General features: G+C 48.1%; 1 protein-coding gene across 3 annotated transcripts in view; it reads right to left on the bottom strand.

Annotated features, from left to right (window-relative positions):
- Positions 1-12,781, bottom strand: part of LOC135054870 (myb-related transcription factor, partner of profilin-like) — a 149,525-nt gene that overhangs the window by 15,548 nt on the left and 121,196 nt on the right. For 2 of the 3 annotated variants that reach the window (XM_063958282.1, XM_063958281.1), the window contains exons 4-6: positions 4,175-4,275; positions 2,383-2,488; positions 584-678 (exon numbers count right to left, since the gene is read on the bottom strand). In XM_063958282.1, the coding sequence (XP_063814352.1) occupies positions 584-678; positions 2,383-2,488; positions 4,175-4,275 (302 nt within the window). The remainder of the gene's footprint in view (positions 1-583; positions 679-2,382; positions 2,489-4,174; positions 4,276-12,781) is intronic. The other variant, XM_063958284.1, reaches the window with a different exon arrangement.

Here is a 12,781-nt window from a genome sequence, read left to right as displayed (position 1 = left end):
ACAAAAGTGTTTGGACACTAACAGCAAATATATCAACAAGACTTCATTGACGTCAGTACTTTGTAGGTCCAACATGTGCCTTGATTACTGCAGACACCCTTCTTGGCCAACTGTCCACAAGTTCCTTGACAACAGCAGACGGTATGTTTTGCCATTCCGCCTTAAGTACAGAGACCAACTGTGACACTGAAGAAGGTCGATTCAGTCTAGAACGCACCCGTCACTCCAATTCGTCCCAGGGGTTCTCAATGGGGTTTAGATCTGGACTCTGAGCTGGCCAATATACCTGGGTTATAAGAACTTCTGTACACCGGTCCAGTGTCGCCCTGAAAACATGACATTGCGTGGCCTAAGATGATCCCCTTTTCAAACCCGTTTAGATCCTTCCAGCCATTTCATTAGCAAATGATCTAATCTAATCTACCCATTTTATACCTTCACAAACGCATCTGCTGCAGGAACACATCATTGTGCTTGCTTGGGGTAGGGGTGGGGAGGGAAGGGTTGGGGATGGGTGGAGGTGTGTCCAATCACTTTTGTCTATAAAGTGTATAAGAATACACATTGAAAGTGCTGCTGGTACCTTTATGTGTTCATCCACTCTGGAATCATCCCTTGTACAGTTGTATGAATATGGAGAACTGTGATACTCTGATGAAAATATCCTACTGGGTCCATCTGTAGGAAGTACAAACAGTACTTCTAACTACATCGTATCATAGTATGAAACACTCTCTCCTAGCTCCACACAGGTTAATACTCACTTACAACTGATGTAATTGTCTTTCAATTACTTTCTCATACATATAATAGTATTCCTTGCAACAGTCACAGCCAAATCCAGTACTTGGTTGCTAACAGAGGTGAAGTAATTATAGAACAATACATGTGTCTTCCTAAAGGTTGTAAGTACCTGTTAAAGGATCTGATATCATTAGCATTTTCCCATTCTTGTTATCAGTACCTAGAGCAGGCATTCCCAACCACGGTCCTCAAGGCACACTCTGGGCTGTAACACACTGGCCGGTTTCTCCCGGATGGCAAAAAGCCGGACAAACTTTGTCCGGCTTTTTGCCATCCGGGAGAAACCGGCAGAGTCTGTCACACAGGACGGCTTCGAGCCGTGTGTGATGCTGTGCGCATGCGCAGCATCAGACACGGCTTGAGAAAAAACCGTTGTGTGTGAAAGCTCCCCTTCACACACACGGTTCACTGGCTGCAAAGACGGCCCGGCAGCCGGACCTTCCAGTGGATAGTTCCGGCTGCAACCCGGCACCTGGGCCGGGGCCGTGCAGTGTGAAGGGACCCTACCCCTCACACTGTTAACTACAATGCCGGCACGGGAAAAAGCCATCCGGTTTTTTCCCGGCCGGCAAAAGCCGGGTAGTGTGTTTTAGCCCTTACAGTGCAGGTTTTAGTGATATCCAGGCTTCAGCACAGGTGACTTAATTAGTAGCTCAGTTATTTTGATTTAACCATCTGTGCTGCAGCCTGTTTATCACTAAAACCTGTACTGTTGGTGTACCTTGAGGACCATGGTTGGGAATGCCTGACCTAGAGAGCATCCTTGGTAATTTCCAACATGGTATTCTCCTATTGGTCAGGTATGTTGGTGGGGGGAAACTGGTCAGATCTCTGGGCTGGTGACACATAGTGACGTGATGTGAGGAGGAGCGCAGGAGTATAATAGGGGCTGATGGCTCCTGATGTATGAGATACACCAGAGAGTATGGGGAGGAGACTGGTCAGATCTCTGGGCTGGTAACACACAGTGACATGATATGAGGGGGAGAGCAGGAGTATAATAGGAGCTGATGGCTCCTGATGTATAATATATACCAGAGAGTGTGGGGAGGAGACTGATCAGATCTCTGGGCTGGTAAAACATAGTGACATGATGTGAGGAGGAGAGCAGGAGTATAATAGGGGCTGATGACTCCTGATGTATGAGATACACCAGAGAATGTGGGGAGGAGACTGGTCAGATATCTGGGCTGGTAACACACAGTGACATGATGTGAGCGGGAGTGCAGGAGTATAATAGGGGCTGATGGCTCCTAATGTATGAGATACACCAGAGAGTGTGGGGAGGAGACTGGTCAGATCTCTGGGCTGGTAACACACAGTGACATGATGTGAGGAGGAGAGCAGGAGTATAATAGGGGCTGATGGCTCCTGATGTATGAGATATACCAGAGAGTGTGGGGAGGAGACTGGTCAGATCTCTGTGCTGGTAACACACAGTGACATGATGTAAGGAGAAAAAGAATCTAATAGGGACTAAAGCCTCCTGACTCCCCCACTCTCCAGATATAAGAGACTCATGTAATGAATAAACAAGGACAGTATGAATTAGTTCTTTATATGGTAATTGTTACTCACATGTGCTGAGATCTGCAGGAATTTCTTCCTCCTTAATCTTCACAAACACATTCTCTCCTTTAATCGCAGGATGAATATCAACTACCACAATCTTCTTATTTTCCTCCTAAACAACACCCACACTATTACTAAGAAATTGGAATAGTGTCTGTTGGTTGTGTAACTAACTGGTTCAATTTCTTACCATGTAATGGAGAACTTAATTGAAAACTATGATGTAATCTCCACAATTCCTTGTTTCCCCTAATTGCCTCCTGCAGTATAGACCTTCACCCATCCTATAACCTGAGGCCGGGAGGGAGTTGAATTGCAGACATCTGACTGTGAGTGCAGCAGTGATGCAATTGTAAGTGAATATTACATTCATCCCAGCCTACTTCAGTAAATTTCTATGGTACTCCGTTAATGAGGGATGAAATAATTTGTTCATGAGGAGCAGTACAAGACAGCTCCCAATCTCAGGTAATGGGTCCAACTGTGAATGTTTGCTTCCTGTGGCGAGGCGGGTTATTAAAGGGCAATGCCAAAAAAATGGACCACCCCTTTTAAATGTAGTATTTCCATAGGCCATGTATGCAAACACTGACCGTACTGAGATCCAGATAAGATTGGTGTTCCTATACAGTCACCCCGACTCTAATTTCTTTACCCTTTCTCTAAGTGCCCTTCATTATGGTCTATTCTGTTTTGGTAAAGGGGAAAAACATGTGGTTAAGATACCGGCTGTCGGGATCCCAGCGGTCGGAATCCAGACGCCGGAATCCCAACACCCATCAAAATGCTGATGCTGGAATCCCGACGGGGTCAGGAGACCGACGCCGGAACCCCGTAGCCGGCATCCAGACTGTAAGTATAGCAGGCGGGTTAGGGCTGAGGGGGGGGGGGGGGTGAGGGGGGGGGATTTAGGTCTAGGCGCCACCCGAGGGGGATAGGGTTAGGCACCACCGGGCAGAGGTTAGGTTTAGGTACCAACCGGGGAAGGTTAGGGTTTGGCTGCAAGGGAGGGGGGGGGAGGTTATATTTAGGCACTAAGGAGGAGGATTAGGGTTGGGCTGCAGGGGGGGGGGGGGGGGGTTAGGTTTAAGCACCACCTGAGGAAGTTTAGGCACTAAAGGGGGAGGTTAAGGCTAGGCTGCGGGAAGGGAGGGTTAGGGGGTAGAGGAGACGGAGATAGCATATTTACCACAGTCCTGTTGGGATTTTAAAGATCGGGATGCTGGCGTCGACATCCTGTCCGCCGGTTACACTGCTGAAAATAAACCTCTACATGTATTTTCCTGGCTACTGCAATAGTCAGCCTTTAAAAATGAAAACTAGTATGGAGCCACGTAATTAATCAAGAACGGAGTCTTGCTTTTCTCCAAGATGATGAAGAGAAGACAATCTATCTGCTGATTATGCCAACTCTAGTAACAAGAACGCTGCAAATAACATTAATTGAATCCCAATATTATTAGGGCAGAAGTAAAATGTTACCAGCTTGTAAAGGAATCCCTATACGCTCTGAGAGACTTATACAAAGTGGTGACAAAGATGGAAGAGACAGCCAGTGTAAGGCACTTTCCTCACTGATATGGGGACCACGGATGAAGGTAGTTTGTGTACATATAACAGAATGTGTTGAATAGTGTTTTGAATTAAATTTTAGAATTGTATCGGAAATGGGGATGTATATCTGCTAAATCAAGGGAGGGCGACTGGCATATTTAGCCCAATATAAACAAAGGAATACTATGAACCAAGAAAGCTACATAAAGTAATGACAGAGACATACTGTATATAGTGCCTGTACCTTGATGTGTCTATCCAGTTTATAATCTTCCATTGTACCATCATGTGAATATAGACAGCTGGGACACCTCTCAGGTATATATCTGCTGCTGCTGGAAGTATCTGCAAAGAACAAACAGTGACTAAGGGGTGTATTTACTAAGCCTTGGGTGGGAAAAAAAGTGGACAGAGATAAAGCACCAGCCAATCAGCTCCTAACTGCCATGTAACAGGCTGTGTTTGAAAAATAATTATGGTAGATTTATCGTTGATAACTCTATTTCTCCTAAGTCCACAGGAGCCACAGGATAACATTGGGATATGAGGTAGCGGCAGCGGATTAGCACCAATGATTAAAGCTTTCGGCCTCCCAGAATGCAACGGGCCAGTCCCCTATATCCCCGCCTCCTGGCTCAGGCAAATCAACTGTTTTCCAAAGCTCAAGGCAGGAGCATCATAGAGAGCCATAATCAGGCGAGAAGAACACACATGCACACCCTTCCATACAAGAAGGAAGAGGTTAGTAGGTGAAAGAATCCTCAAATCAGATGCATCAGGATGGGATCCCTGTGGATCTTGTGGACTTGAGTTATCAACGATAAGTCTACCATAACGATGATTTCTTCTGCAGGGTCCACAGGTTATCCACAGGATAACATTGGAATGTCTCAAAGCAATTTTAGTGGTGGGGACGCTCCTGATTCGACAGGATAATCCTTCGCCCGAATTCAGCGTCCTGAGAGGCAAAAGGTATCAAAGGCATAATGTCTAATGAATGTGTTAATGGAAGACCATGTGGCTGCCTTACATATCTGTTGTGCTGCCCATGACGGACCTGCCTTACGAGTAGAGTGAGCAGAGACATTAGCCAGAATAGGGCGATCAGCTTGAGAATATGCTTCTGAAATCACCATCTGAAGCCACCTCGCCAGTGTCTGCTTGTCAGCAGGCCATCCTCTCTTGTGATGGCGCTGGTACGATCCATGTAGATCCTTAAGGCACGGACTACGTCCAACGATGCATCTCCCACAGAAAGGTCCGGCCCTTGAAAGGCCGGGACCACAATTTCTTCATTAAGATGGAATTTAGACACCACCTTCGGAAGATAGCCAGATCTGGTTCTGAGAACCGCTCTATCTAGATAAAAAAAAAAATCAGAAAAGTAGGGCGACATAACAATGCCCCTAAATCTGAAACTCTTCTAGCTGAAGCAATAGCCATTAGAAAGAGAACTTTAGCTATCAACCATTTAAGATCCACTTGTTTTAGTGGTTCAAATGGGGCAACCTGAAGTGCCTTTAAGACTAATCTTAAGTCCCACTGTAGCAGGAACAAAAGGAGGTTGAATGTGCAGCATTCCCTGCAAAAAAGTGCGTACATCTTGTAGGTTAGCAATTTTCTTTTGGAACCATACAGTCAATGCTGATACCTGCACTCTCAAGGAAGCCACCCGTAAACCTTTGTCCATTCCTGCCTGAAGGAATGCTAGGACTCTGGAAACTCTGAAAGACCTATGGTCAAATTTCCGGTCACTGCACCATTGAATATAGGCTTGCCATATTCGGTGATAAATGTGAGTTGAGTAAAGTTTCTGTGCTCTGAGCATTGTTTGAATTACCTGTTGTGAGAATCCTCTTGCTTTCAGGATGGAAGTCTCAAGAGCCACGCCATCAAAGACAGTCGATCCAGGTGCTTGTAATAGCAAGGACCCAGAGACAGTAGATCTGGACGTTGTGGAAGCAGGAATGGAGTATCCATCGACAGCCTCTGCAGATCTGTGTACCAATGTCTTCTGGGCCAAGCCGGAGCTATTAGTATCATGGTGCCCCTTCCTTGTTTTGCCTTTCGCATCACCCTGGGTAACAGGGCGATTGGTTGAAACACATAGGCCAGACGAATGTCCCATCTCACTGACAGTGCATCCGCAAAGGTTGCTTTGGTATCCTTTGTTCTTGACCTGTATGCGGGAACTTTGTTGTTCTGATGGGACGCCATAAGATCTATCTCCGGTGACCCCCACTTGTCTACCAGAGTATGGACGACCTCGGGGTGTAAAGTCCATTCGTTTGCATGAACGGCGTGTCGACTGAGAAAATCCGCTTCCCAGTTTAGGACTCCCGGAATGAACACTGCGGACAAGGCTGGATGATGAAGTTCTGCCCACTTTAACGTGTGACTTACCTCCTTCATTGCATTTTGGCTGCGAGTTCCTCCCTGGTGGTTGAGGTACGCTACTGCCTTTGCATTGACTGAGCGGATTTGAACTGGTTTCCCCTGAAGTATGTCCTTTGCCTGAATAAAGACCATATATATATATATGGCCCGAAGTTCCAATATATTTATTGGCAGGCAACTTTCTTCCTTGGTCCACTGCCCCTGGAAGCAACACCTTCCTTACACCGCTCCCCAGTCCTGAAGGTTGGCATCAGTTGTCAGAATTTCCCAATCTGCTATCCAAAAGGGTCTCCCTTTGTCCAGATGGGATGTCTGTAGACACCAGGCTAATTACCTCTTTACTTCCAGAGAAAGAACCATAGTCTGAGTTTGTATTGTCTGATGTAACCCATTCCATTTGGAAAGGATCAGACGTTGTAGAGGTCTTGAGTGGTACTGAGCATACTCCACCATGTCGAATGTCGACACCATCAATCCCATCACACGCATTGCCGCGTGAATGGATACCCTTTGACTGTGTAGCAGCTCCTGAATCCTTGACTGAATCTCGGATATTTTGTTCAGAGGTAAAATTACTCTCTGAAGACTCGAATCTAACAGAGCCCCCAAGCGAGTCATCCATTGTGACGGAACCAGGGACGACTTTGCAGAGACACGGTTGGCTTATAAATTGGGCAAACAAGCTATTGTCTGTTGCAGATGACACTGAAGCAATTCCTGAGACTGCGCCAGCATTAATAAATCGTCGAGGTATGCAAAAATTCTTATCCCCTGCTGACGGAGATAAGCCGCCATTACAACCATCATTTTGGTGAACACTCTGGGAGCTGTGGCCAGTCCAAATGGTAGGGCCTGAAACTGAAAGTGTTGCTGGAGGATAGCAAACCTGAGATAGCACTGATGAGACAGTGCTATAGGAACATGTAGGTAAACATCCTGGATATCCAGGGATACCATAAAATCCTCTGGCTCCATGACCAAAATAATGGAACGTAAAGTCTCCATATGAAACCGAGGTACCCAAATATACCTGTTCAGCACTTGAGATTGAGTATAGGCCGGAAAGACCCATTTGGCAGAAACAGGTTGGAATAAAAACCTTGTCCTTGTTGCGCTGGAGGAACTAGACGGGAAAAGTGCATAGATGAGACATTTGGTGGTAATCCATTTGTAAAAGGTTCTGATTCTAAAGCTGTTGTGAAGGTGGAAGTGGTTACATTGGGCCTAATTCAGACCTGATCGCTCCTCAGCGAATTTGCAGAGGTTTGCGATCTGATAGTCGCCGTCCAGACAGAGTGAAAAACTGACCCGTGCAAGTCTGCGTACGCCATGCGAAAAGGGTGGTCTTCAGTATGCCGAATGTCATACTACACCCGTGCGAAAAGCTTTGCAGGCGCCGGTGAGCTGCAAATCCATTCGCAACTCACTCACCATTGAATGTTTTTTCCAGTCTGTGTGTAGCCCAGGACTTGCTCCTACAGTGCGATGGAAACAGGCTGCTCGGGGCCGGAGCTGACGTCACACACCCTCCCTGAAAACGCTTGGGAAAGTTTTCTGCTTTTTTCCTGGCACTCCCAGTAAACGGAAAGTTACCACCCCCAAACGTCCACATCCTGTCAATCAACTTGTGTACGCCTAGCGATCAAAAAAAATTGCTGGATTCTTTCGCAGTTTGGCCCCACGCGTGCGCACTACATTCCGTACGAGAGTGAAGAAAAGAAGGAAGGAGGTAGGAAAGAGGGTAATACAATTAGAGGCATCATATGGGGGGTGCAGGCCACACTGGGTGAAACCATCTGAGGGAGTGACACCAAAATAGCAGAGCAGAGGTGTCACCAAGAGCGCCCACAATGTTTTTTTGTGCCAGGACTCAGGAGATAGGCTGGGGGCTGCCCAGCGTGATGAGAATAGGCTCAAATCATCACGCAGGTGGGGGTGACTTCACGCCGTGAGGCCACACTTACACTACGATATTACCGCACCGGCAGCCGGAAAAAATGAGAGAGGATGGAGGGAGAGAGGTTACAGGTGGAGAGTGACATATTGTGAGGAGGAGAGCAGGAGTGTAATAGAGGCTGATGGCACCTGATGTATGAGATACATACACCAGAGAGTGTGGGGAGGAGACTGGTCAGATCTCTGGGCTGGTAACACACAGTGACATGATGTGAGGGGGAGAGGAGGAATATAATAGGGGCTGATGGTTCCTGATGTATGAGATAAACCAAAGAGTGTGGGGAGGAGACTGGTTAGATCTCTGGGCTGGTAACACACAGTGACATGATGTGGGTGGTAGAGCAGGAGTCTAATAGGGGCTGATGGCTCCCGATGTATGAGATACACCAGAGAGTGTGGGGAGGAGACTGGTCAGATCTCTGGGCTGGTAACACACAGTGACATGATGTGAGGGGGAGAGCAGGAATATAATAGGGGCTGATGGTTCCTGATGAATGAGATAAACCAGAGAGTGTGGGGAGGAGACTGGTCAGATCTCTGGGCTGGTAACACACAGTGACATGATGTGAGGAGGAGAGCAGGAGTGTAATAGAGGCTGATGGCTCCTGATGTATGAGATACACCAGAGAGTGTGGGGAGGAGACTGGTCAGATCTCTGGGCTAGTAACACACAGTAACATGATGTGGGTGGTAGAGCGGGAGTCTAATAGGGGCTGATGGCTCCCGATGTATGAGATACACCAGAGAGTGTGGGGAGGAGACTGGTCAGATCTCTGGGCTGGTAACACACAGTGACATGATATGAGGGCGAGAGCAGGAGTATAATAGGAGCTGATGGCTCCTGATGTATGAGATACACCAGAGAATGTGGGGAGGAGACTGGTCAGATCTCTGGGCTGGGAACACACAGTGACATGATGTGAGGGGGAGTGCAGGAGTATAATAGGGGCCGATGTCTCCTGATGTATGAGATACACCAGAGAATGTGGGGAGGAGACTGGTCAGATCTCTGTGCTGGTAACACACTGCGACATGATGTGAGGGGGAGAGCAGGAGTATAATAGGGGCCGATGTCTCCTGATGTATGAGATACACCAGAGAATGTGGGGAGGAGACTGGTCAGATCTCTGTGCTGGTAACACACTGCGACATGATGTGAGGGGGAGAGCAGGAGTATAATAGGGGCTGATGGCTCCTGATGTATGAGATACACCAGAGAATGTGGGGAGGAGACTGGTCAGATCTCTGGGCTGGGAACACACAGTGACATGATGTGAGGAGGAGAGAAGGAGTATAATAGGGGCTGATGGCTCCTGATGTATGAGATACACCAGAGAGTGTGGGGGGGATACTGGTCAGATCTCTGGGCTGGTAACACACAGTGACATGATGTGAGGAGAGCAGGAGTATAATAGAGGCTGATGGCTCCTGATGTATGAGATACACCAGAGAGTGTGGGGGGGATACTGGTCAGATCTCTGGGCTGGTAACACACAGTGACATGATGTGAGTGGGGAGAGCAGGAGTATAATAGGAGCTGATGGCTCCTGATGTATGAGATACACCAGAGAGTGTGGGGAGGAGACTGGTCAGATCTCTGGGCTGGTAACACATAGTGACATAATGTGAGCGGGGAGAGCAGGAGTATAATAGGAGCTGATGGCTCCTGATGTATGAGATACACCAGAGAGTGTGGGGAGGAGACTGGTCAGATCTCTGGGCTGGTAACACATAGTGACATGATGTGAGGAGAGCAGGAGTATAATAGAGGCTGATGGCTCCTGATGTATGAGATACACCAGAGAGTGTGGGGGGGATACTGGTCAGATCTCTGGGCTGGTAACACACAGTGACATGATGTGAGCGGGGAGAGCAGGAGTATAATAGGAGCTGATGGCTCCTGATGTATGAGATACACCAGAGAGTGTGGGGGGGATACTGGTCAGATCTCTGGGCTGGTAACACACAGTGACATGATGTGAGGAGAGCAGGAGTATAATAGAGGCTGATGGCTCCTGATGTATGAGATACACCAGAGAGTGTGGGGAGGAGACTGGTCAGATCTCTGGGCTGGTAACACATAGTGACATGATGTGAGCGGGGAGAGCAGGAGTATAATAGGAGCTGATGGCTCCTGATGTATGAGATACACCAGAGAGTGTGGGGAGGAGACTGGTCAGATCTCTGGGCTGGGAACACACAGTGACATGATGTGAGGAGAGCAGGAGTATAATAGAGGCTGATGGCTCCTGATGTATGAGATACACCAGAGAGTGTGGGGAGGAGACTGGTCAGATCTCTGTGCTGGTAACACACTGCGACATGATGTGAGGGGGAGAGCAGGAGTATAATAGGGGCTGATGGCTCCTGATGTATGAGATACACCAGAGAATGTGGGGAGGAGACTGGTCAGATCTCTGGGCTGGGAACACACAGTGACATGATGTGAGGAGGAGAGAAGGAGTATAATAGGGGCTGATGGCTCCTGATGTATGAGATACACCAGAGAGTGTGGGGGGGATACTGGTCAGATCTCTGGGCTGGTAACACACAGTGACATGATGTGAGGAGAGCAGGAGTATAATAGAGGCTGATGGCTCCTGATGTATGAGATACACCAGAGAGTGTGGGGGGGATACTGGTCAGATCTCTGGGCTGGTAACACACAGTGACATGATGTGAGTGGGGAGAGCAGGAGTATAATAGGAGCTGATGGCTCCTGATGTATGAGATACACCAGAGAGTGTGGGGAGGAGACTGGTCAGATCTCTGGGCTGGTAACACATAGTGACATAATGTGAGCGGGGAGAGCAGGAGTATAATAGGAGCTGATGGCTCCTGATGTATGAGATACACCAGAGAGTGTGGGGAGGAGACTGGTCAGATCTCTGGGCTGGTAACACATAGTGACATGATGTGAGGAGAGCAGGAGTATAATAGAGGCTGATGGCTCCTGATGTATGAGATACACCAGAGAGTGTGGGGGGGATACTGGTCAGATCTCTGGGCTGGTAACACACAGTGACATGATGTGAGCGGGGAGAGCAGGAGTATAATAGGAGCTGATGGCTCCTGATGTATGAGATACACCAGAGAGTGTGGGGGGGATACTGGTCAGATCTCTGGGCTGGTAACACACAGTGACATGATGTGAGGAGAGCAGGAGTATAATAGAGGCTGATGGCTCCTGATGTATGAGATACACCAGAGAGTGTGGGGGGGATACTGGTCAGATCTCTGGGCTGGTAACACACAGTGACATGATGTGAGCGGGGAGAGCAGGAGTATAATAGGAGCTGATGGCTCCTGATGTATGAGATACACCAGAGAGTGTGGGGGGGATACTGGTCAGATCTCTGGGCTGGTAACACACAGTGACATGATGTGAGGAGAGCAGGAGTATAATAGAGGCTGATGGCTCCTGATGTATGAGATACACCAGAGAGTGTGGGGAGGAGACTGGTCAGATCTCTGGGCTGGTAACACATAGTGACATGATGTGAGCGGGGAGAGCAGGAGTATAATAGGAGCTGATGGCTCCTGATGTATGAGATACACCAGAGAGTGTGGGGAGGAGACTGGTCAGATCTCTGGGCTGGTAACACATAGTGACATGATGTGAGGGGGAGAGCAGGAGTATAATAGAGGCTGATGGCTCCTGATGTATGAGATACACCAGAGAGTGTGGGGAGGAGACTGGTCAGATCTCTGGGTTGGTAACACACAGTGACATGATGTGAGGGCGAGAGCAGGAGTATAATAGGGGCTGATGGCTTCTGATGTATGAGATACACCAGAGAGTGTGTGGGGGGGATACTGGTCAGATCTCTGGGTTTGGTATCACACAGTGACATGATGTGAGGAGGAGAGCAGGAGTATAATAGAGGCTGATGGCTCCTGATGTATGAGATACACCAGAGAATGTGGGGGGGATACTGGTCAGATCTCTGTGCTGGTAACACACAGTGACATGATGTGAGGAGGAGAGCAGGAGTATAATAGGAGCTGATGGCTCCTGATGTATGAGATACACCAGAGAGTGTGGGGAGGAGACTGGTCAGATCTCTGGGCTGGTAACACACAGTGACATGATGTGAGGAGGAGAGCAGGAGTATAATAGAGGCTGATGGCTCCTGATGTATGAGATACACCAGAGAATGTGGGGGGGATACTGGTCAGATCTCTGTGCTGGTAACACACAGTGACATGATGTGAGGAGGAGAGCAGGAGTATAATAGGAGCTGATGGCTCCTGATGTATGAGATACACCAGAGAGTGTGGGGAGGAGACTGGTCAGATCTCTGGGCTGGTAACACACAGTGACATGATGTGAGGAGGAGAGCAGGAGTATAATAGAGGCTGATGGCTCCTGATGTATGAGATACACCAGAGAATGTCGGGGGGATACTGGTCAGATCTCTGTGCTGGTAACACACAGTGACATGATGTGAGGAGGAGAGCAGGAGTGTAATAGGAGCTGATGGCTCCTGATGTATGA

The sequence above is a fragment of the Pseudophryne corroboree genome, chromosome 3 (assembly GCF_028390025.1).
Source record: "Pseudophryne corroboree isolate aPseCor3 chromosome 3, aPseCor3.hap2, whole genome shotgun sequence".
Classification (NCBI taxonomy): domain Eukaryota; kingdom Metazoa; phylum Chordata; class Amphibia; order Anura; family Myobatrachidae; genus Pseudophryne; species Pseudophryne corroboree.
The sequence above is the reverse complement of the archived record's forward strand: the minus strand, read 5'-3'. Positions and strand labels throughout refer to the sequence as shown.